This window comes from Herpailurus yagouaroundi, unplaced genomic scaffold, assembly GCF_014898765.1.
Source record: "Herpailurus yagouaroundi ecotype Mexico unplaced genomic scaffold, PumYag 182, whole genome shotgun sequence".
Lineage (NCBI taxonomy): Eukaryota > Metazoa > Chordata > Mammalia > Carnivora > Felidae > Herpailurus > Herpailurus yagouaroundi.
In genome coordinates this window covers 19,943,730-19,968,314 of record NW_024412413.1, presented here as the reverse complement: position 1 = coordinate 19,968,314, position 24,585 = coordinate 19,943,730, and the positions used below count along the sequence as shown (strand labels likewise).

Genomic DNA, 24,585 nt, shown 5'->3' with positions numbered 1-24,585 from the left:
GCAGTGCAGAGCCTTCTTGGGATTCTCCCTGTCTCTCTCTTTCTATCTCTCAAAAGAAATTAATAAACATTAAAAAAACAAACAAACAACCTAAGAAGATAAGTACTTAGTCCAGTAGGACAGAAGACGTCATCTTCTGTCAAAACATTGTTGGAATGCCTTTTTAGAATCATTTGAGCTGCAACTTACTCTCCTTGATTTCCTTGGTATTGTAGTTCAAAATTTCTGTCCTTTCAGGATAGATTTGATTTTAAGAAAAAAAAAGAAAGTGATATGGAGCCAGATTTAATAAATAAGAGTAGTAAATGTGAAATATGACATTTTTAGTAAAAAAAAAAAGTCTCATTCTCTTAAATGACTTATAAACTAGCTCTCAAGACAATTTCAAAGGAATCCACATAATTCATAAATTATCAATATTTATGAATACATATTATGTACATAATTCAAAACCAAAATATAAATCATATAGATACATAAGTCCTGATATGTTTAGAAAAATTAATTTGTCGTTTTATGAAGTGTTTTCTTCAGTTGATCTCAGGACAGCACTGCATGAGGTACTTACGAATACTTGTTGCTTGACCATGGATGATAGAGTACTACCTGGAACATGAATTCCACTAAAGAAAATAAGATTTAGTCAGGATCAATGTCTACTTTAGAGAATATTTTATTAAGAAATAATTGATTATATTTTGAAGGAAGATAAAAAATCAAACACTATGGCTAAGAAGTGGTTGATTTCTAACTCTTAAACTGGTGCTTTTCCGATGGTTTTAGCAGCAGATTTTCTTGAACAAAATCCACAGAACCATAATACAGATAAATGCACTATTTTTTTTAGTCTAAATTTTGTTTAGGATAAGCAGTAGTGAGAGAATCCTGATTCACATAGGTAAAAATGTAATGGGCTGGATTTACAGTGTTACACAAGAAGACATTTGCAGTCTAAATGCAAAAAAAGGTGAGGGTGGGAGGTGTTGGTATATAGAGAGACCAGGGCAGAATTAAACTCTTTCTAATCAGTGGTTAAAATATTTTTTAAAATTGGTAGGTTGGGATGCCTGGCTATCTCAATCAAGCATGTGACTCTTGATCTCAGGGTTATAAATTTGAGACCCATGTTAGATGTAGAGATTATTTAAAAATAAAATCTTGGGGCGCCTGGGTGATTCAGTCAGTTAAGGGTCTGCCTTCGGCTCAGGTCATGATCTCATGGTTCGTGGGTTCGAGCCCTGTGTCGGGCTCTGTGCTGACATCAGAACCTGGAGTCTGCTTCAGATTCTGTGTCTCCCTCTCTCTTTGCCCCTCCCCCACTCATGCTCTGTCTCTCTCTCAAAAATAAATAAAAAAATTTAAAAAACAAAATGTTAAAAAAATAAATAATAAAAATGGCAGGCTAAGCTTTATTCCAGTATCTGGACAAAAATACGTTAATTTAGCAATCCAAATGTTGGATTTTTACTATGCCTTCAGCATAGTAAAATTTTGTATAGAATAGATCATATTGTTACTTTTTAGTGGTTGTTAGTTTAAAATGTGTGGTGTATATAAAACTGAAATCAAACATCTGTGGCACTGTATTACCTCTTTGTAACCCTATAGTTTTGTGGAAGTTTGAAGGCACAGTTAAGATCTACATAGTCCTTTAGGCCATGTACATCATTCTCCCTTCTTTAGGTCTCTAATTCTTTTTTTTTTTTTTTTCAACGTTTTTATTTATTTTTGGGACAGAGAGAGACAGAGCATGAACGGGGGAGGGGCAGAGAGAGAGGGAGACACAGAATCGGAAACAGGCTCCAGGCTCCGAGCCATCAGCCCAGAGCCTGACGCGGGGCTCGAACTCACAGACCGCGAGATCGTGACCTGGCTGAAGTCGGACGCTTAACTGGCTGCGTCACCCAGGCGCCCCATTAGGTCTCTAATTCTTAACACAAAATAGATATTCAGAAAATGTTTGCACTGTGATAAATGTAGTGCTAAAATATAATGCTGATTTTCTGATTTATCCCTTAGGGCACTAGTGTTTTGTCACCTGGACTCCACATAGGAATAATTATTATATTGGCAATAATGATCTATAAAAAGTCAGCAACTAATGTGTTTGAAAAGCATCCTTGTCTTTATACCCTGATGTTTGGATGTGTCTTTGCTAAAGTCTCACAAAAATTGGTGGTAAGAAATTAATTTATATTTCATGGTGTAAATAATGTACTTGGTCCTCAAATACAAAGCTGGAAAGTATTCCATACAGTGGTTAGGTTTTTAATGATGTTATCATTACAATAAATAGCTATTCATGTTCTAAGTAAAACTGTGAATGAGTTAATGTTATATTCAGGGAGATAATTTCCTTTCTGTATGGTAAGTCTTTTAATTATCTGTTTAGCTGTAATTATCAACTATAACTTTTTGATATCAAGGAATTTAAATATTGGGAACTTTAACGAGCTACCTAGTCATGAATTTGAGAAGTTTTAGAATCAGTATTTCCGGATCAAATGTGAGATTAAATGGTCTCTTTATCTTTGTCTTAATAGTGAATTAAAGTTATGATTCTGTCCTGAAAAGTAAAAGCTAAAATATTTAAAAATTAATAGTGAAATTATTTTGTTTACTTTTTTATAGATAGCTCACATGACCAAAAGTGAACTGTATCTTCAAGACACTGTCTTTTTTGGCCCAGGTCTTTTATTTTTAGACCAATACTTTAATAATTTTATAGACGAATATGTTGTTCTTTGGATAGCAATGGTAAGTTCTTTTCTGCTAAGATTTTTATTTATTCTTAATAGATGTCGGATAACCCTATGCTTAAGAGTCATTTCAGTGAGATAGCAGATAGCCTCACTGTGTATACTGTAAATGTTTCTGAATATTAAAAATATACTCCTTTTAAGCCGTGAATCATTTTTGTGTGTGTATAGAAATGGCCCACATTATCTGGAGATCAGGCTTCCAACAACTTAAATCTTTAAAAACACAACTGTGTACCTTAAAAATATATTTTTCTCCCCTACCAAAAACAATACAAAGATGTCAAAAATGATTTCACTCTGCCCAGAGAACTGCAAATACTTATTAAGTGTCTGACTTTTACTTAATCAAGCTTGTTAGAATTATACCGAGCTTATAGCAGGTAACTGGTAAATTAGATGGAGTTAGTGTTAGCAAATGTGGGCACTTATTGCATCAAGAACTGTCAGCTAATAGTGAAGAAACAAAATAGAAAAGACAGTATTACCAAGTATGGGATTCTGGGACCATTCTGTGCTAGAATTAGGCAACCTGATGTACCTGTATGCCTCATGAGGACAGTGCATAATTTATATCAATAATGATGATTCATCAAGCAAAGGTTAAATTCTCATTGTCTACATTCTACTTAAGAAAGTGGTATATACGTAATACATACATTAGTTTCTATTCAAAATGATTATAAAACAGAATTATGGTGCTTAAGAGAGAAGCTCTAGCCATCTGAAGAAAAGAAAATCACTATTGTTAACACCTTAATCACAAACATGGATAAAGGGAGCATTATTCAATTTTTTATTTTATTGAGATATTGTCTTTATGGTCTTCAGTTAATAGTGATTCTGAACAACTTTGCTGTATTTTCCCCTACCTCTGGACCTCAGTGACTTTCACCTAATTGTTAGTGATACATAAACACATATTAAAGTGTGCTAAAAGAAATCCTTCAGTGAATCTCTTGGTAATTTGAATAATTTACTGTATTTGTTAGATTTAAGCATTAAAATATTATCTGTTCTGTGCATGGACCATAGTACATCTGATGATCCTTATACTATGTTCTACAGTATTATTTTTTTTCTGGAGTAAATAGCTTAATACCCATTCATGGTCCATTCAAAAATCTTTCATTTTTTAAATGGTAGTGAGATGTAAATCTTAATCCTCAGAAGTTTTTCAGGCAATAGTCTAAAAAGTGTTCAAAAATCAGAATAATTTTCTTTAATTTGCTATCCACTATACATATTTTTAGGGCTCCAAAACAATCTAAATTTTAAAAATAGGGGGTAATTATTCAAAATATCCAAGAATTCAATGTAGGGTTTCTTTTACTAAAGTTAAATATACATTGCCAAATGGAATTGTTAATGTAATTAAAACATCAGGTGTTAAAAATTCAAGAACCAGGTGCCTGGCTGGCGCAGTCAGTAGAGCATGAAACTGTTGATCTAAGGGTTGTGAGTTCAAGCCCCACATTGGGCATGGAGCCTACTTTAAAAAAAAAAAAAAAAAAAATTCAGGTACTTATTTTGTCATGAGTTGGCCTGGTTTATGCCACTGGTAGAGATTATGGTGATGAAGGCAAATTGAACTTTTCTCTAAAACACTATGTCGATCACAATTAAAAAACAACAAAAAACACTATATGATGACATATAGTTTGGTTGTGGACCAAACAAAAACATAAGGTCCTTGCTTCAGAGACAAAACGGTCAGACAGAACTTTTCAAGTAAATGATATGGGAGATTTTCCCCTCATGGGTGAGAATTCTCTCTCCACTGGCAGAGCTGTGAGCCTCCTTTCTCTGAAAGGAAGCATTTGCCCCTGGTCTCTGATAAACTTTTTAGAGTGTGCCTTTCTCCTTAATTTTGTATTCAACACAATTTTGTATATACCTCTCCTCAACTATTGTGTCTTTTCCAGGCCTTTATTTCTTAAAACCATCTCAAAGGAAAAAGAAATGTATATGATGGGATGATTTTATTAAGTGACTAATAGTCCCTTCTAATAGAAAATTTATGACTTTGTTGCATAGCAGAAAATTGAAAGAATGTGGAGTCAGAAGACAAGTTCTGTTACTTTCCAGCTTTTGTATTTTTGTCTAGGCCTTTTACCATCTGAGCCTGTTTTTATAACTGTGAAATATCCTGCATGTTCCAGAGGATTATAGTGAGGTCCAAATATGAAATATATGAAAGTACTCTAAAATGTAATTTTCTCGTTGAAGAATTTAGGTTAAGGTTTGAGATTCTGGGGGGGGGTGGGGTAGGGAAGGGGACAGGAAAATAACTGCTGCTTCAGAAAAGATAGGCCCTAATCCTTTTTTTTTTTTTTGCTTCCAAAGGTCATTTCTTCATTTGATATGATGATGTACTTTAGTGCTTTGTGCCTGCAAATTTCAAGACACCTTCATCTAAATATCTTCAAGACTTCATGTCATGAAGCACCTGAACAGGTTCACAAGCATATTGACTAATAGCCCAAGGAAAAGAGGAGAAGCAGTTAGGGGAACCTATGAGTGAAGGAAATTCCCCTTTGCAGGAGGCTAGTATACAATAAATAAGGTTATATTTGAATGTAAAACATTAAGTCCTGTAGATTCCATTATGTTTATTTCAGTTGTAAAGCCCTCACTGTATATCGACATTTTTGATCACAGGTATTACCAGAGTATTACAATATATTAGTTAAAAAGAAAGCCAAAGAAAGAAATTTCAATTTTCTGAGGATAAGAAAGTAAACCACTGTGCTTCTAAAGATGAGTCTCTTTATCTCAGAAGTCTTTATCAGATACTTTGGGTTTTCATTGCTAAGGGATTACATAAAAATTTAGGACTTGGGCGCCTGGATGGTTCAGTTGGTGAGGCAACTGACTTCGGCTCGGGTCATGATCTCGCAGTTTGTGAGTTCGAGCCCCGCATCCGGCTCTGTGCTGACAGCTCAGAGTCTGGAGCCTACTTTGGATTCTGTGTCTCACCCTCTCTCTACCCCTTCCCTGCTCATGCTCTGTGTCTGTCTCTCAATAATGGATAAATGCTTAAAAAAAAAAAAATTTAAAAAAAATTTAGGACTTAAAGGATTTTAGCCATATTAAGGGCAATGCTTACTTTAATTGCTAAAAATTGACAAATGAGTTCATAATACCATATAAGTTCATGGATTGTAATACTGTAATTATTGAGTCAAATGATGTTATGATTTTTTTTAATTAGCCATTTTTCAAAAGAGGTATGTTAATTACTGTTGTATAAAAAGAAATACTTGCTTGCAACTAGAATTTAAATGGGCTACTGGAATTTTCTATAATTTGTATTTACTAAAAGGAATTTGTCTTACCAGTTCAGAAAACAAATGAATCTTTATACATTCCTTGATATTCTGAGTTAAAATTAATTTTCACAAAAAAGTGGACTTTAAACATTCCCTTTTATGAATCATTAAACAGCAGCTAAAGCACAGTTGACATAAGAAAATTAGTAATTTATGAAAACATGGCAATATCTTCCCTTTAAAATTTCAGCAAAATTAACCTCAAATACACATGGGCTCATGATGGGGAGATGATATAAATATCAGTTGTCCCACCACTAAGTACATTATGTACTGATTATCTTTCCACTCTCACTTAAAAGCATTTATGTTGCTCATTATGAAAATTAGAACTATTACAAGGATTGTTGTGATTCACACTCCCATCTTACCTTATTTTTAATTTTATCCAACAGTCTATAGACCTTAAGCCATACGATGAAATAATCAAAATTAAAGGAGTAATGAACACATACTGTGTCTTAGACAATAAAAAGGTATATTGAAAATATAGTGAAAGGGGATTATTCTTTAAAAGGAAAAAAATATGTAAATTAAGTACATAGAAATCACTCTGGAGTACTTATTTTGCCTCTAACTATTGGTAAACTTTTTAAAGTGTTTGGATAGGACTTTTTAAAGTGTTTGAATAGTACTTAAGATTTACATTCCAACTTTGGCTTAAAAGGGAAGTCCTTTACAAAATGCAAAAAAAAAAAAAAAATTGGAACTGTCTCCTTAGATAATCATTAATTTTTTTTTGTATAACTTATCACAGCTAGAAAAAGAGAATCAGTATGGGCTTATTTTTTAGGCTTGGAAAATCTTAACTAAGGTAAAAGTGGGTAATAGGGGTAAAAATTAGAATTTAAAACATGGAAAAACAGGAAAAAATTACTCCTTTTCCTCTAAGGGCATATTTTTGTTTTGACTGATTCAATGAAAGCAATTTCAGCAAAAAATAGTAAGTTTAACTTATTTCAAACAAATGTGAAACAATTTAATATTTATTAAATCAAGTGTTTCATATGTTATGCTATGTTTTAAAAAATGCGGGGGCGCCTGGGTGGCGCAGTCGGTTAAGCGTCCGACTTCAGCCAGGTCACGATCTCGCAGTCCGTGAGTTCGAGCCCCGCGTCAGGCTCTGGGCTGATGGCTCAGAGCCTGGAGCCTGTTTTCGATTCTGTGTCTTCCTCTCTCTCTGCCCCTCCCCTGTTCATGCTCTGTCTCTCTCTGTCCCAAAAATAAATAAACGTTGAAAAAAAAAAATTAAAAAAAAAAAAATAAAAAAATAAATAAATAAAAAATGCGTATTTTTAGAGACAAGGTATAAAATCAACTGTTCGTTTGGAAATGAATATAATCAAACTTCTATATATTTACTGAATATTAAAACTGAAAAACAAAATATTTTCTAGGTAACTTAAAGACAGATGTGAAGCATTTAAACCATAAGTAATTAAGTATGTTAGACATACGTTTAATCGTTACTAAGGGCATGTGTCATTTAATTGTGGACCAAATCCAATTAAATGGCATTTTGATGTTTTTGTGGAAATGACATATTCATAAATCCACGTCTTAAAACTGATTATTTATAGATCTTGTTTGGTTTTCTTAATAGTTTTTAGCAGTTTATTTCTGAACACAAACTTAGGTTTCTTTTAATAAATTTTATAAGTCAATAGAATAGATTTTCTTTTGAAATCTTAATTTCATTAGAATTGGTTGTGCAACTTACTGAGTATACATGATAGGATGTATATATAACATAGATTTTGTACATTTTTTCTTAAGGAGGAACAATTTAACCTTTTATGCTTGTGCTTTCTACCTTTTGGGACTAATGCAGACTGAAGCCAAAACCTGAAATTAAATCATTTTTATTGCTAAAAATTAATTGACAAGTGTTAAAAAGAAAAATTCACAATTACTATTAAAGAACTGAAGGCTTAGTATATATAATTTAGGAATTGCTACTACTCACATAACTGTTTAGCTTTATGTGAAGGTTAACAGAAAGGGGTTCTTGCACTGAAGCTAAAGATTAACACAATGTATTATTTTAAACTAGAATTTTTAAACCACTCTAAACAATTACATTCTTCTTAGCTAATGTTATAATTGTATCATATCATTTAGGTTCAAGTTCTTCCTTCAAAGAGTCATCAGAATAACATGGATTGAAGAGACTTTCGAACACTTGCCATCTCTTGCTGCTGCTGTTATGTGAAAGGAAATATTAAACATTTGTTTAATTTTTAGATAAGTGTTATACATATTTCAGCAAATAAAATATTTCAGTGCTTGCATTAATCCTTATTTTTTCTCAATTTAAAATATAGTGACTTACAGTTTCCATCATAATTTTTTTTTGCAACAAAGCCATTTCTTTTCTAAGTTCGTTTTGTGCGCCCGTAAGTAGATTATCATGATTCTTTTCCAAGTCCTCCATACTCTAAAATGCAAAAGGCTAGTTCAGTTACCACCACTTTACATCTCAGATTCTAAACCTGTATAATTAGTATTCAAAAGTAGGATCTTCAGGGGTGCCTGGGTGGCTCAGTCAGTTAAGTGTCCGACTTGGCTCAGGTCACAATCTTTCAGTCAGTGGGTTTGAGCCCTGCATCGGCCTCTTGTGCTGACAACTCAGAGCCTGGAGACTGCTTCAGATTCTATGTCTCCCTCACTCTCTGCCCCTCCCCTACTCGTGCTCTCTCTCTCTCTCTCTCTCAAAAATAAACATTAAAAAAAAAATTAAAGCGGTGCCTGGGTTGCTGAGTTGGTTAAGCATCCCATCTTGATTTTGGCTCAGGTCATGATCTCACAGTTCATGAGTTTGAGGACCATGTTGGGCTTTGCACTGGCAGCACAGAGCCTGCTTGAGATTCTCTCTCCCTCTCTCTCTGCCCCTCCTCTGCTCACGCTCATACTCTCTCTCAACATAAATAAACTTTAAAAAAATTTTTTTTAAAGGTAGGATCTTTAAATAATGTGCACTATTTATCTAAATAAAAATTTTCTAAGTAATAGAAGAAACCAAGACATGCACTAAAGGAATAAAAAGCATCAGACAGGAATCAAATGTTATTATAGGAGGTACGACAGTAGTGTATTTTACTCAAAATAACAAGTTAATGAGCTGTTAAGGTCAAAATAGAACCAAAAAAAAGAATACCATAATTTTTAAAATTTTTAATAAGCTTTCAAAATACCAGGTAGTTATGTTATTATATTATTATGACTAATAGTGGGGTGTGAATTTATTAGAGGGAATAAAATGATCTATAATATACTTTTTTCAATTTATGAGAAACAAATTATGTTATAAATCTTTACTATTCATCTAACAAACAGTGATCTTAACTCCTACTATATAAAAAGTACTATATTAAGTGTATGGAAAAATTTAGAAATAATAATACATGATCACGCTCTTATCACAGTAAGAAGAAACATAAACAATGCAAAATTTTGTAACAGGAATGGAAATGCAACTTGCTATGGCTATGTAGTAGAAAATACACGATTAATTCCAATTTAGTTGTCAAAAGAATGCAATTTCAATAGAGAAAGAAAAAGTAAAAGTATTTTAGGGCAAGGGCATAAGCATAATGGAAGTATATAGTGAGTGAGTTCAGAGAAAGCAATTATCTGGAGGAGTGGGAATTACCAGACAAATGTAGTAATTGAAGCATAAAAAGAAGATAACATTATGGGCTGGGGTGGGAGGGAGATCTTGAATACCTAAGAATTGAAAATGAGAAGTTACTGACTTTTTCAGGAGGGAAAAGATGTTTTAGGAAGATAGTATGACAGACCTATGAAGGGTAGTTTGAAGAACAGAAAGATCAGTTGAGGTTTAATAGTATAAGCAAAGAATGATGAGGTTGTAAACTAGGATAGTAGCACTGGGAATTGAGAGAACCACTGCAGAAGCAAAAATTACAGGACCTACTAATAAATGGATGTGAAGAATAAGGGAGATGTAGGAATCAAATACAATACTAAAATTCCTAATCTAAGTGTAACATTTAGTGATAAGATTTTTAAAAAATCTAGTACTTCATCTACCTTTACCCATTAGCAAATGGTTTTTAGAGTGCATTAAAGCAAGCTGATTGGGATCTTTTTTTTAAAAACATGTATTTATTTTTGAGAGAGCGCAATTGGGAGGGGGGCAGAGAGAGGGGGACAGAGGATCCAAAGCATACTCCACGATGACAGCAGGGAGCCCGATGTGGGCCTTGAACTCACAAACTGAACCATGAGATCATGACCTAAGCCAAAGTCAGACACTCAACCAACTGAGCCACCAAGGTGCGCCTGATTGGAAACACTTTTAAAAATAACTTTGGTGTACATACATATTAAACTTCTTTAAAAATAATTGTTTTAAACTATTTTACTAGTTTATTCAGAGCATCCCAATTCCTTTAAAAGGGGTGACATTTTAATATTTGAACAAGATTATCTAAAAGAATCCCCCACATCAAAAAAAAAAAAAAGTACGTGCAGGATTCCAATGAACTCCTATGAACTGATACTAAAAAAATATGTATCTGCATGAATAAGAGGGCAATGCCACAAACCACAATTTGCTAATATGCATATGTGTCAGCTAATTCTCAATCCACAAATTTTTAATCAACTGGCTTTTTCATTCTATTCTATGAGCCATCTCTTACAATTATAAGATGGCATATAAAGCTATTTTTAGTCACTGTAATAATCCTAAAAGCATATGTACCATAAAGCACATATATAATACAGTAAAAAATAAGATATTCCTCATTTTCAATTGGGTACTTTCTATTTAGCAAATATTAGAGATACAAAGACAAGTAAAAGACTACCTAAAATAATTAATGGACATTCTATTTTTAGTTAAGATAGAACTATTACTAAAGTTAATAAAGTATGAATTTTATGCATAATATGTACATTTAGGTAAAATTCCCAATTCACCATTTCCTGTTTTTAATAATCCCCACGATAACATTAGAGTCTTGAAATGAAAATATATTTAACACTTGTAACAAAATGGAAAGTAAGAATTTAAAATATGTAAGCAAAATTTTTCCCTTAAACTTAGAAGGAAAAAATTATCTTCTATTTCCAAATATAATGTTATATAAGAATGTATTACATAACCAAATACAACAGACCTTTATGAACTGCTCATATAACTGTCTAATTGTTTTCAGTCTCTGGTTCTGAACAATTCTAGATTGTTGAAAAGCCTTTTGTTGCTGTCGAAACAGGTTCTACAAATGTAAAAGAAAAAAATTATAACAATTTGGATAAAATTTAAAATTTAACAAAAAATAATTCTGCATTAAGTTTAAAAGGTATAGTTTTTGTATCAACACTGTTTTAAGGGGCACCTGGGTGACTCAGTCGGTTAAGCATCCGACTTCGGTTCAGGTCATGATTTCATGGCCCGTGAGTTTGAGCCCTGCATCTCACTTTATGCTGACAGCTCAGAACCTGGATGGAACCTGCCTCGGATTCTCTGTCTCCCTTTCTCTCTGTGCCCCTCTCTCAAAAATAAACATTAAAAAAATTAATCAACACTATTTTAACTATTATTACCAAGTTCACCACCATATACAACAATAATGTAATAAACCTAACAGCCATTGAGTAGGAACACTTAACAATACACAAAATATGTTTTAATTCTTGGTGCTTTCAGTATCACCCTGGCTAATCCTTCCAATAATTTTGATTTTTCAGTTTCTTGGCCTACTTTCCACCAATTTTTTTTTGTCTCCCATTCTACTTTAGCCATTCATGCACATACTCATACCCTAGATGTTGTAATTGCCAGTATCTGCAACCTCTACATAGTATTAACAATAGCAAACTTCATAGTAACCATGTGTTAGATACTACTCTGAACTCTTTAAATTCAACTTTCCAGCTACCCTGTCTGTAGCTGGTCATGACTTCAGAAAACCCCACACTTATATGCTGGCAGGTCTCACTTTAAATCATGATCACTGTGATCACTAGCCTAAATTGGTCCTTAACGCTACTTGGAAATTACATTTTCCTAGTCTATTCACTGGCCCACTCTTCAGGAAAGTATTTTATACCTTCTCATTTGACTTCAAAAAGCAACCTCTTTTCTACCATCCAATGACCTTAATTATTTCACTAAATAAATAGAAGTAATCCAAAAAGAACTTTGGTCCCCATCACCATATCTACCTACACAACTACATCTATCTGTGTTCACATACTCTACCTTATTTCCTATTTTTAAGGATGAACTATCCTTGTTCTCTGCTACAGCCAACTTTTTTACATGTCCCAACCATTCTAAAGAATTTAGCAATTGTCCCCCTCTTTCAATTCCTTATTTTTTCTCAAGATTATTCTTATCAGCACACAAACATGTTGCTCTTTCTCCATTCTTAAACAAAAAACCACACACTATTCCTTTTCTACTCAGGCTACCACCCCATTTCTATCTTTCCTATTCTCTCTTATTCTCATTTCAGTCAACTTTTTGTACTCTCTTTTCTACCAAATCATTCTGATCAAGAACACCAACAACCTCCACATTGCCAAATCCACCCTATGTGGCCTATAAGTAGCATATGACAAAGTTTATCCTCTCTCTTCAAAGGCTTTCTTGACTTCACTTGGAGTCTTTTTTTCTACCTATTAGGCCACTCAGTCTCCTTTACTGGTTCTCCCTCATCTTCTTGAACTCTAAACACTGAAGTACCTATTCCAGAGCTCAGTTCTTAGACTTACTTCTCTTTCACATTTACAATTGCTCCCTTGGTGATTTTATCCAATTTCATGGTTAAATGATGTATTTATGTTGAGAATTCCCAACTTTGTAAGTTCAACTCATGTCTCTTTCCAGAACTCCAGACTCATATAGCAATGGCCTACTCAACACATCCCCTTGGTTGTTTCATATTAACATTTCTAAAACTGAGCTGATCAGCCAACCCCTAAGATTATCTAATATGAATAGTACCTTAGCTCTTAAATAAGAAATGTGTGATAATTTTATAAATGAAAGAATTAAATACAAAGATAGTTAACATAGTTATATATGGGAGGGGCTCACTTCCATCTCCTATAAAGATGGGCATGTAACAACAGTCTAGTCATTAAAAGTAAACCATGTTTTAACCATAATGACTCATTCAGGAATGGGCAAATAATCCAAACTAGATCAATGATATTCCTCCAATGGACTTTTGTTTCTGCAAATTATTGAGAAAGTCTATTTTAATTCACTGAGGTTACTAAACCTGTAGCAAGTTTACAAATGCAAGAAGCTATCTTGCTTACCACACCGAAAGAGCCTATTAAGAGCTGGAGACAGAGCCCAAATGACACTATGTAAACAATCCTTCCTTATACCCATCCTGCTATGCCTGAAACCAAACTACTCCTGGACTTCTTTTATATAAACCAATAATGTTTTTTGTACCTTGACAATTTCTGTCACTTGGAACTGCAAGAATCACAACCAATACAGGAACAACAGCTTTTATAAATACGGTGTGTACCCATAATTCTCTGGTTTACCGTTCAGCAGGGCCAAAACACATAGCCAGCATGGGAAGTGAAACCCAGCTGAGTGTTACGGATCTACTACACAGCTAGGCTCTCCATTCCTACTTGACACTTGGTTATAATAGATTAATTATAAAAATAAGTGTGATACTAACAGCTAGTTTTTCTTCTTGTTCCTCAGCTTTCTGCACATCTATATCCCACTGATGAAACAAAGCCAGAAATTGCTGAGAATACTCTTGATTAAGCTTCTGCCTGTAAAACATAAGAATGAGTATTATCATATTTCATACCAATAATAGAAAAAACATTCAAAACAAAACTGATTTGACATAATTAATACTACAATAAAGGAAGGAAATAATGGCTCCTTAAATTTTCAGATGTGAAAACAAAAAGTAAAATAATGATTTATGCTGATTCTAGAAGTATTTATTTTCCTAACCAGCTGACAGAAAATCCCTCTTGTATGCTTTAGTTCTTAAAATCTATGGAAGTTTTATTATATATACAAATTTTCCAGAAAACTTCATTTTATCTCCATGCAGTTTATTTTTCATTTTCTCCAACTGAATATAGTTTCTGATATGATAAACAGATTCAATGAAATTACTATGTTTATCATATAAGATTTCCAAATAGAAATATTTCACTTAATTTTTCCCCATTTTGGTATGACAATGATTTTGTAAACAGTAACATTAAGCCATCAGCTAAAATATACAGATTATTTACAATAAGATTGATCTTTTTCTACATTGTTAAATAGGTAACTATCACAAGACTCATAATTTAGATGACATTTACTTTTTATTCAGTCTGTGAATTTATAGAATGAATATAAATAACCTTTATAGTAAAAAAAACTCAATGGTTATTTAAATGGAGAAAAAGATAATCACTGATTTCTAGGAAATCATCTCAAGTCTAGGAAGGAGTACAGTTATAAGACTAAAGAAAGGACTTAGAGAAAAGTAAAGCCAAATATATTTTTTACTAGAGACACCAATAAATAGAAAATGATAGTATTTTTCATAATTTGCACCAATGGATACTAAGAAATGATACAAACATTGTGTCTGTGAAAACCAACAACCTTACCTTTGTTCTTGTTGGGTTTTCCAAACATGTTCAATTTTCTGGTTACTAGTCTTGAGAGAAGCCTTGGTATACATTTCTAGTCTTTTTCTCTTGGCAAGGAGAGCCTTGTTAATGTCAGCTTTATTGAAAATAAATACTTATTAAAACTTAATGTTGATGAAAATTATTTTGTTGCCACATGTTCAAATTAAATAGGGGTACAGTTGGTTCAACAGTTTTGGAAAGACATTTAAAATTAAATCTTAAAGTAGAATATTAAAAAGCAAGACTTTTTTTCTAAGAAAACTTTCAGCTATTACTATCCCGATTCTGACTTTCCTAACTAAATTTTTTAATTTAGAGATGATTTAAAAAAGCTAAACATGAAAAATAGATATCTCCTAAAACATACCTCCAAATCTTTCCAGCATATTTTGTACTTCACCCCTGTGAAATTACATCAAAAAGCTTTTAATTAAGGATCAAAATATCACACACGCAGTATTTTACATACAATAGTTGCTGGACAACCAAGTAGACTTTTCTTAAAGTACTTTATATAACAGGCAAAAATTATTTTGAGCACATCACCCCATATCTTCAAATATTCCTGCAGAAGTCCTTTTCTTCCCGTGCTTATCAATTACTGGAATCTTCCCTGCATTGACAATAAGAAAGAAAAATATTTTCAAAACTAAGTATGCCATTTTTCATGGTAATTTTTCATGGTGTAGTATCTTAATTTTGAGGTCTTTTAGGATATTTTGCCAACATTACTGTTTAAAGCAGACATATAAACACAGTACTTTCTCTGCAGTTTGGATGCAATTAAATCAGGATCCATGACCATTTTATAGGAACAATTTTGCAAGTCTTCCCGTCTTAATGTCATAATAGGCCAGGTTTGTACTTACTTATTTTTACATATTATATTTATTTATGCCATAAATGTTATATATTTTATTTACCAATCAATCAGACATCTGGAGAATAATGACTGTAAAGGCAAGAGATGCTGTGTCAGCTTTTCTAACTCCAAATGAGAAACGTGAAGCACATCAAAATGTTTAAAAATAAAGTTTTATCATCGTTTAAAATGTAGTGCATTCAAAACAAGTGAAGTACAGGACATGGTCACTGCCCACCAATATTAGATATACTGTACCTTCAGTGACATCCTCCTCTGAACCACTCAGATCCTTTTTATCTTCTTTCTCAAAGTCATAGGCTCTTACGACCTGATCCTCCACTGATGTCTTCCCAGATTTCCCTGTATGCTTTCTTCCAGATGGCACCATATTTAGTTGTTTTCTGACTTTTAAAAAATAAGTCTCTCAAACCTTCTGAATCCAAAGACACCATTTAAGTAAACCGGTAAATTTCAAAATTAGCGCTATCAAATAAAGATTATCTTAGGTGAGTAACATCTGGGGAGTCTCCTCACTTAATCTGTTGGCCCGAAAGTTAACAAAGAAGATAAAGACAGCGTCGACGGTGAGTTTGCACCTGAGGACTGAGATCTGAATTTTAGTCCCGCTTCTGCCGGATTCTGGCTAAATTCGGGCAAATCTAGTTTGTGCATTTCAGTCACAGAGCGAAATTGTAGTTGTTGACAGGATCGGTCGTGAGCATGCCCCAAAATGAGTTTACAGCAAAATAAATATAAAATAAAAAAGGTTCTGCAATCTGTGCCTCGGAAAATAACAATTCCACCTAAGATTTTTCACAACATAGACATCGAGGACAAACGAAGAGACGCCCTCGGTTCATTTTAATTGTTTCTGACGGGTTTGGGGCGGGGACGAGGGAGAGATGCGCCCACAGACGAAGGCCCACCTCCTCCCCAGAGATAAATTTGCTCAGGGTCTCGAGACCTGTCAGAACCCACTCAGCCCGCGGCTTTCCACCTGGCCCTAGCCTGCTCAAGGCCCTGCCCTCGGTGAAGTTCACGGACTTGATTTTCCCGTCAGAGGCCCTACCCAGGTAGTGCCAGTCGGAAAGATTTGCCTCACAAATTAAGAGTAGCCCCTGGCTCCTTCTCCAGCGCTAGACAAAATCTTCCCCTCCTCACCCCTGAAAAAATCCCCAATGGCCGATGACCACAGATATAGGTCTTTCTACGGGTGTCCCCGCCACTCCAGCATCCTACAACCCAGCACCTCACCTGAGGTATCCGCTTGGCTGTCGCGACGTTCTTCTGAGGCAACTCAGAATTCCCGCAGGAGAAAAGCCAAGCGACCCTCGTCTGGGGGCGTCGCTGATTGGCTGGTGGTAGCGCGCATGCCTATAGAAGGCCACAGGTTCCGCCCCCACCGGCAACTGACCACGAGACTGCTGACCCAGAGTGCCTTGCGGGCGGTAGCCTGCGCGTCTAGTATGGTTGAAGTATGTTCTTTTCTAGTTTTGATTTTTAATTTAAGTTTCAAATTTTTGTAGCATTTGAAAATTGCAGAAGAATATGTAAGTAATGAAACATGGTTAAACACCATGTCATTTGTGAAGTAGAATTTTACCAGAACCCTTGGAATTTCTTCAGGATTGCCTTACCATCCCATCCCCCACCATTCCCCTTTCAGAGATTTTTTTTTTTAAATTATCCCGAATTTTGTGTAAATCTTCATCCTCCTGTTTTCTTACTTTGTTGCCTTTCATATGTGCCGTTAAACTTGCTTGGTTTTGTTTGCGTTTGGGCCATACAAAAAAAAGAAAAAATTGTACCGTATTCTTTGTAATATTCTGCGTCTCTTTACATTACGTCACTAAGAGAATCTATATTATTAGGTGTAGCCATAGTTCTTTCATTTTCACTGCTGTATAGTATTTTATTGTGACTCAGTGCTCCATAGTTCATTCCATGGACATGTGGATTGCTTTCAGAATATAGCCTGTATAAACAATGTCACTATGAAATTTTGATCTACATATATGCTAAAGTTTTCGCAGAGAATCTGGATGTGAAGTTGCTGGGTCATAGGCTGGATGACATTCAGTAATGGGGAACTGGTTTCCAGTTCCACCGACAGAGTTCTCATTGTTCAATATACTCACCCCTTGGAATAGTCAGATTTTTTTTTCTTTTTTCTTTTTAAGTTTATTTATGTTTGAGAGAGGGAGTGCCAGCAGGGGAGGGTCAGAGAGATAGGGGGACTGAGGATCCCCAGCAACTTGGGGTTGACAGCAGCAAGCCTGATTTGGGGCTTGAACTCAGGAACCATGAGATCATGACCTGAGTGGAAGTCTGTCTTAGCCATATGAGCCACACAGGTACCCCTAGAATAGTCACATTTCTTATTTTTGCCATTCTAGTATAAAATGATATTACTTTGGGGTCTTTATGTCTCTGTAATTACTTGTAAGATTAAGCTCTTGTTATGCTTATTGGCCATTTGCATTTCCTTTTCCATGAAAATCTCTTATTTGGGGTTTTTTAATTGATTTATAAGTCTTTATATATACCAGACATTAATCTTTATGACTGTTTTCTGTATCTTTTCAAAGAAACACATCTTTATCTTGAAGTCACAAAAATATAAAGGTTTTAACGTTTTATTTTTTAAGTGTTCATCTAGAATCGATTTTTGTGCCTAGTGTCAAGGTAGAATCCAGTTACTTTTTTTGCCCTATGTGGAACCCAATTTATGCTTTCCCTGCAACAGCCATGTTTGTATGACAGGTTTCTATATGTTTTGGGTCTGTTTCTTTATCCTGTTCCACTGGTCAGTCCCTCTATACCTGTGCCAAAAACAAGAGTTTTTCATCATTCCAGCCTAGTTAAATCTTTGTTGTCTAATAGGGTAAGTCTTACACTTTATTTATTTTCTTTAGGAGTATTCTGTGTATTCTTGAACTTTTGCTTTTCATGTAAACCTTAGAATCTGTTTTCCAAGTTCCATGGTGGGGGGGTGGGGTGGCGAATGTTGGATTTTTATTGGAATTGCAATGAATCTGTAGCTCAGTTTGAGTAAATGGGAGTCTTCTGTGCTTGAATATAGTATATTTTCCATTTACTTAGACCTTCTTTAATATCCCTCAATAAAGTTAAGTCTTTTTTTGTCTGTGCAGGGTTTGCACTTTAAATAGATTTATTTATAAATTATACTTTATTGTTATTTTGTTCTAACTGCTGTTGTTTAAAAATCCAGTTGATTTTGGGGCGCCTGGGTGGCGCAGTCGGTTGAGCGTCCGACTTCAGCCAGGTCACGATCTTGCAGTCCGTGAGTTCGAGCCCCCCATCAGGCTCTGGGCTGATGGCTCAGAGCCTGGAGCCTGTTTCCGATTCTGTGTCTCCCTCTCTCTCTGCCCCTCCCCCGTTCATGCTCTGTCTCTCTCTGTCCCAAAAATAAATAAACGTTGAAAAAGAAAAATTAAAAAAATAAAAAATAAAAAAAAAATCCAGTTGATTTCTGATATGATCTTATATCCAACAACTTGCTAAACATTTACTGCTTCTAATAATTTGTAGAGGCTGAGATTTTATAATCATATCATCTGAATAATGACATTTTTGTTTCTAATTCTTAGGCTTTTTTTTTTCCCTCCTTTTCTGACTGCACTTGCTAGAATGCTCAGTACAAAGATGAATAGAAGCAGCAATACTGGACATTCTTTCCTGTTTTAAAGGTTATGATTCTAAGATTTCCATTAAGAGAGATTTTGTTTGCTTGTTTTGTAATTCTGTTTTAAATCATGAATGAGTGCTACATTTTATTAAATTATTATATCTATTGAAATGATCTTTTCTCTTTATTTTGTTAATGCAGTGAGTAAGATTTATGTTTTTTTAATGTTAAATCAAATCTACATTCCTGTGATAAACCCAAGTTGATTATGATGGATTAACTTTTTAAGCACATTGTTGTTTGGTTTGTACAGTATTTTGTGTCCATTTTCATGACTGAGATTGGCTTATAATTTTCTGCCCTTATCTAGTTTGGAATCAAGTCTAGGTACATGGCTTACTTCATGTTACCAAGTTTTTGTTCAAATGCTACTATTCATATCAATGAGTCCTTCTCTGCCCCTACTTTTAGATATTATAAATGCAAACTCTGCACCTTATTTCGCCTCTTTCCCTATTCCCCTTCCCCATGTACCCTTCTCCCAACACTTACCATTTTTTATTGTAAAGGTAACTTATTTACTTTATTGTCTCCCCCAACCCCCATTAGAATGTAAACTCTGAAGGGCAGAAAGAATTGTATATAGTGTGAGGAACAGATCTAATTTCATCTGTTTCCAAATATCTATCCGGTTATCCCAACATCATTTACTAAAATGTCAATATTTTTCCCCCACTGATTTGAAATACTGCCTTTATTATCACTGCCTTTACTTATTTCCATAAGGACTGGGTCAACATCTGGATTTTCTGTTACATGCCATTGGTTTATATACCAGTACCACACTGAATTACAGACACTTATGAGTATATTTTAATATTTGATAGACCAGTTCCCCCATGGCTATTTTTTAGAGTTTTTCTAGTTATTCTTACATTATTTAAATATGAATTTTAGCATCATCTTATGTCTAAGAAAGAAAAAAGCTTGACTTTTTAAAGTTTTTGTTTAAATTCCAATTAGTTGGGGCGCCTGGGTGGCGCAGTTGGTTAAGCGTCCGACTTCAGCCAGGTCACGATCTCGCGGTCCGTGAGTTCGAGCCCCGCGTCGGGCTCTGGGCTGATGGCTCGGAGCCTGGAGCCTGTTTCCGATTCTGTGTCTCCCTCTCTCTCTGCCCCTCGCCCGTTCATGCTCTGTCTCTCTCTGTCCCAAAAATAAATAAACGTTGAAAAAAAAAATTTTAAAAAAAAAAAAATAAATAAATAAATTCCAATTAGTTAACATACAGTGTGATATTAGTTTCAGGTGTACAATACAGTGATTCAACAATTTCATACAACACCAGGTGCTCACCATAGCAAGTGCACCCCTTAATCCCCATCATCTATTTTACCCATCCCCCCACCAACCTCCCCTCTGGTAACCAGCAGTTTATTCTCTATAGTTAAGAGTCTGTTTCTTGGTTTGCCTCCCTGTGTCTTTTCTTTCCCCTTTGCTCATTTGTTTTGTTTCTTAAATCCTGCATGAGTGAAATCATATGGCTTTGTCTTTTTCTGAATATTTCACTTAATTGTATGACATTGCAGATGGCAAGATTTCATTCTTTTTTATGGCTGAGTAATATATATGTATATATTATATTGGCACATTTTTTTAAGGGAGAGAGAGAGAATATCTTAAGCAGGCTCCACACCCAGCATGGAGCCTGATGTGGGTCTTGGGTCTTGATCTCACAACTGTGAGATCATGACCTGAGCCAAAATCAGGAGTGGGATACTTGACCGACTGAGCCACCCAGATGCCCCTATACCACATTTACTTTATCCATTCATCAGTTGATGGACAGTCCAGCTGCTTCAATAATTTAGCTATTGTATATAATGCTGCTATAAACATCAGGGTACATGTATCCCTTAGAATTAGTATTTTTGTATTCTTTGGGTATATAGTAGTGCAATTAATGGATCGTAGATAGCTCTATTTTAACTTTTTGAGGAACCTCCATCCTGTTTTCCAGAGTGGCTGCACCAGTTTGCATTCCCACCAACAGTGCAAGAGGGTTCTGCTTTCTCTACATGATTGCCAGCACCTGTTGCTTCCTGTGTTGTTGATGTTAGCCATTCTGACAGGTGTGAGGTGATATCTCCTTGTGATTTTGCTTTGCATTTCCCTGATGATCAGTGATATTGAGTATCTTTTCATATGTCTGTTGGCCATCTGTATGTCTTTTTTGGAAAAATGTTTATTCATGTCTTTGGCCCATTTATTTATTTTTTATTTATTTCTTAAATCTTTATTTATTTTTGAGAGAGAGAGAGAGAGACACAGAATCTGAAGCCAGCTCCAGGCTCTGAGCTGTCAGCACACAGCCCAGTGCGGGGCTCAAACTCACGAACTGGGAGATCATGACCTGGGCCGAAGTTGGCCCCTTAACCAACTGAGCCACCCAGGCACCCCTTTGGTCCATTTTTAAATTGGATTATTAATTTTGTGGGCTTTGAGTTTTATAAGTTCTTTATATATTTTGGATACTCTTTATCAGATATGTTGTTTGCAAATATCTTCTCCCATTCTGTAGTTTGTCTTCTGGTTTTGTGGATTGTTTCCTTCACTTTGCCAAAGCTTTTTATTTTGATGAAATCCCAATAGTTTCTTTTTGCTTTTGTTTCCCTGGTCTCAGGAGACATATATAGAAAGAATTTGCTATGGCCAGTGTCAAAGAGGTTACTGCCTATGTTCTTCTATAGGATTTTTATGGTTTCAAGTCTCACCTTTAGGTCTTTCATCCATTTTGAATTTATTTTTGTGTTGGTGTAAGAAAGTGGTCTAGTTTCATTCTTTTGCATATTGCTGTCCAGTTTTCCCAATACCATTTGATGAAGAGACTCTTTTTTCCATTATATATACATATTCTTTCCTGCTTTCTTGAAGATTGACCCAAGAGTTGTGGGTTCATTTCTGGGTTATCTATTTTGTTCCATTGATCTATGTGTCTGTTTTTGTGCCAGTACCATACTGTTTTTTTTTTTTTTTTAATTTTTTTTTCAATGTTTTTTATTTATTTTTGGGACAGAGAGAGACAGAGCATGAACGGGGGAGGGGCAGAGAGAGAGGGAGACACAGAATCGGAAACAGGCTCCAGGCTCCGAGCCATCAGCCCAGAGCCCGACGCGGGGCTCGAACTCACGGACCGCGAGATCGTGACCTGGGTGAAGTCGGACGCTTAACCGACTGCGCCACCCAGGCGCCCCAGTACCATACTGTTTTGATTACTACAGCTTCGTAATATAACTTGAAGTTCAGAATTGTGATGCCTCCAGCTTTGCTTTTCTTTTTCAAGGTTTATTTGGATATTTGGGGTCTTTTGTTGTTCCATACAATTTTTTAGGATTGTTTGTTCTAACTCTGGGAAAAATGCTGTTGGTATTTTGATAGGGATTGAATTAAATGTGTAGATTGCTTTGGGTAGTATAGACATTTTAATAGTATTCTTCAAATCCATGAGCATGGAATGTTTTTCCATTTTTTTGTGTGTCATCTTCAATTTCTTTCATCAGTGTTTTATAGTTTTCAGAGTACAAGTCTTTCACTTCTTCGGTTAGGTTTATTCCTAGGTATCTTACTGGTTTTGGTGCAATTGTAAATGGGATTGATTCCTTAATTTCTCTTTCTGCTGCTTCATTATTGTTGTATAGAAACACAACAGATTTCTCTATATGTTTTGTATGTGGCGACTTTACTAAATTTGTGTATCAGTCCTAGCAGTTTTTTTGGTGGAGTCTTTCAGTTTTCTATATAGAATATCATGTCATCTACAAATAGTGAAAGTTTGACTTTTTACTTTCCAATTTGGATGTCTTTTATATATTTTTGTTTTCTGATTGCTGTGCTTAGGACTTCCAGTATAATATTCAATAACAGTGGTGAGAGTAAACATCCCTGCCTTGTTCCTGGCCATAGAGAAAAAGCTCTCAGTTTTTCCCCATTGAGGATGATATTAGCTGTGGGTTTTTCATATCTGGCCTTTATTATGTTGAGGTATGTTCCCTCTAAACCTGCTTTGTTGAGGGTTTTTACCATGAATGGATACTGTACTTTGTCAAATGTTTTTTCTGCATCTATTGTAATGACCATATGATTCTTCTTTTTTCTTTTACGTTTGTTTGAGAGAGAGAGAACGTGCAAGTGAGGGACGGTCAGAGAGGGAAAGAAAGAGAATATGAAGCAGGCTCCATGCTGTCAGTACAAAGCCTGACTCGGGGCCCGATCCCATGAACCATGAGATCATGACCCAAGCTAAAATCAAGAGTTGGATGCTTATGGGGCGCCTGGGTGGCTCAGTCAGTTAAGCATCCCAACTTCGGCCCAGGTCATGATCTCCTGGTTTGTGGGTTTGAGTCCTGTGTTGGGCTCTGTGCTGACAGCTCGGAGCCTGGAGCCTGCTTTGGATTCTGGGTCTCCCTCTCTCTCTGCCCCTCTCCCACTCTCACTTTGTCTCACTCCGTCTCTCAAAAATAAATAAAGGTAAAAAAAATAATTAAAAAAAAAAAAAGAGTTGGATGTTTAACCAATTGAGCCACTCTGCCCATATGGTTCTTGTCATTTCTTTTATTAATGTGGTATATTGATGATTTGTAAATATTGAACCATGTTTGCAACCCAGGAATAAATCCCACTTGATCGTGGTAATTTTTTTAATGTATTGTTGGATTTGGTTTGCTAGTACTGAGAATTTTTGCAGCCATGTTCATTAGGGATTTGGCCTTTAGTTCTCTTTTTTAGTGGAGTCTCTGGTTTAGGCATCCGGGTCATGCTGGCCTCGTAGAATGAATTTGGAAGTTTTCCTTCCTTATTTTTTTGAATAGTTTGAGAAGAATTTGGTATTAACTCTTCTTTCAATATTTGGTTCAATTTGCCTGCGAAGGCATCCGGCCCTGGACTTCTGTTTCTTTGGAATTTTTTGATTACTGATTCAATTACTTTGCTGGTTTTCAGTCTGTTCCAAGTTTTCTGTTTCTTCCTGTTTCAGAAAAACCTTGGTTTTTTATTGGGATCGCATTACATTTACAAATTTACTTAGAAAAAAATGAAATCTTAATGATGTTAAAATGTTCCAACAAAGAACAAGGAATGTCTTTCCACTAGTTTAAGTATACTTTTGTGTCTTTAAGAAGTACTTTAAAGTATTTTATTTTTATTTTTTTTTACTTTCATTTATTTATTTATTTATTTTTATTTATATATGAAATTTATTGTCAAATTGGTTTCCATACAACACCCAGTGCTCATCCCAAAAGGTGCCCTCCTCAATACCCATCACCCACCCTC

The 24,585-nt window shown here is 35.0% G+C and overlaps 2 protein-coding genes across 3 annotated transcripts in view; one reads left to right on the top strand and one right to left on the bottom strand.

Moving 5' to 3' along the window:
• Window positions 1–8,386, top strand: part of CHPT1 (choline phosphotransferase 1) — a 35,842-nt gene extending 27,456 nt beyond the window's left edge. Inside the window, exons 6-9 of one of the 2 annotated variants that reach the window (XR_005795353.1) lie at window positions 2,020–2,178; window positions 2,632–2,757; window positions 5,106–5,305; window positions 8,213–8,386. Coding sequence is in view for 1 of the 2 variants with exons in the window: in XM_040491081.1 (XP_040347015.1) it covers window positions 2,020–2,178; window positions 2,632–2,757; window positions 5,106–5,216; window positions 8,213–8,257 (441 nt within the window). In the remaining variant the exon portion in view is untranslated. The remainder of the gene's footprint in view (window positions 1–2,019; window positions 2,179–2,631; window positions 2,758–5,105; window positions 5,306–8,212) is intronic. The other variant, XM_040491081.1, reaches the window with a different exon arrangement.
• Window positions 8,239–16,960, bottom strand: SYCP3 (synaptonemal complex protein 3). The gene is made up of 9 exons (XM_040491082.1): window positions 16,863–16,960; window positions 15,864–16,009; window positions 15,290–15,356; window positions 15,111–15,145; window positions 14,720–14,837; window positions 13,774–13,873; window positions 11,239–11,337; window positions 8,424–8,528; window positions 8,239–8,292 (listed from the first exon to the last, which is right to left on the bottom strand). Exons 2-9 carry the CDS (start codon window positions 15,994–15,996, stop codon window positions 8,239–8,241), a joined length of 711 nt encoding a protein of 236 aa, XP_040347016.1. The 5' UTR covers window positions 15,997–16,009; window positions 16,863–16,960.
• Between the last annotated feature and the right edge of the window lie 7,625 nt (window positions 16,961–24,585).

Excerpts from the sequence above, each read along its gene's own strand:
- SYCP3 (XM_040491082.1), bottom strand. The coding sequence starts at position 15,996 with ATGGTGCCATCTGGAAGAAAGCATACAGGGAAATCTGGGAAGACATCA. Across the intron at positions 15,357-15,863 it reads AGAGGAGGATGTCACTGAAG|GGAAGATTCCAGTAATTGAT; the intron begins GTACAGTATATC and ends TTGTCAATGCAG. Across the intron at positions 15,146-15,289 it reads GGAATATTTGAAGATATGGG|GGGTGAAGTACAAAATATGC; the intron begins GTGATGTGCTCA and ends GTAATTTCACAG.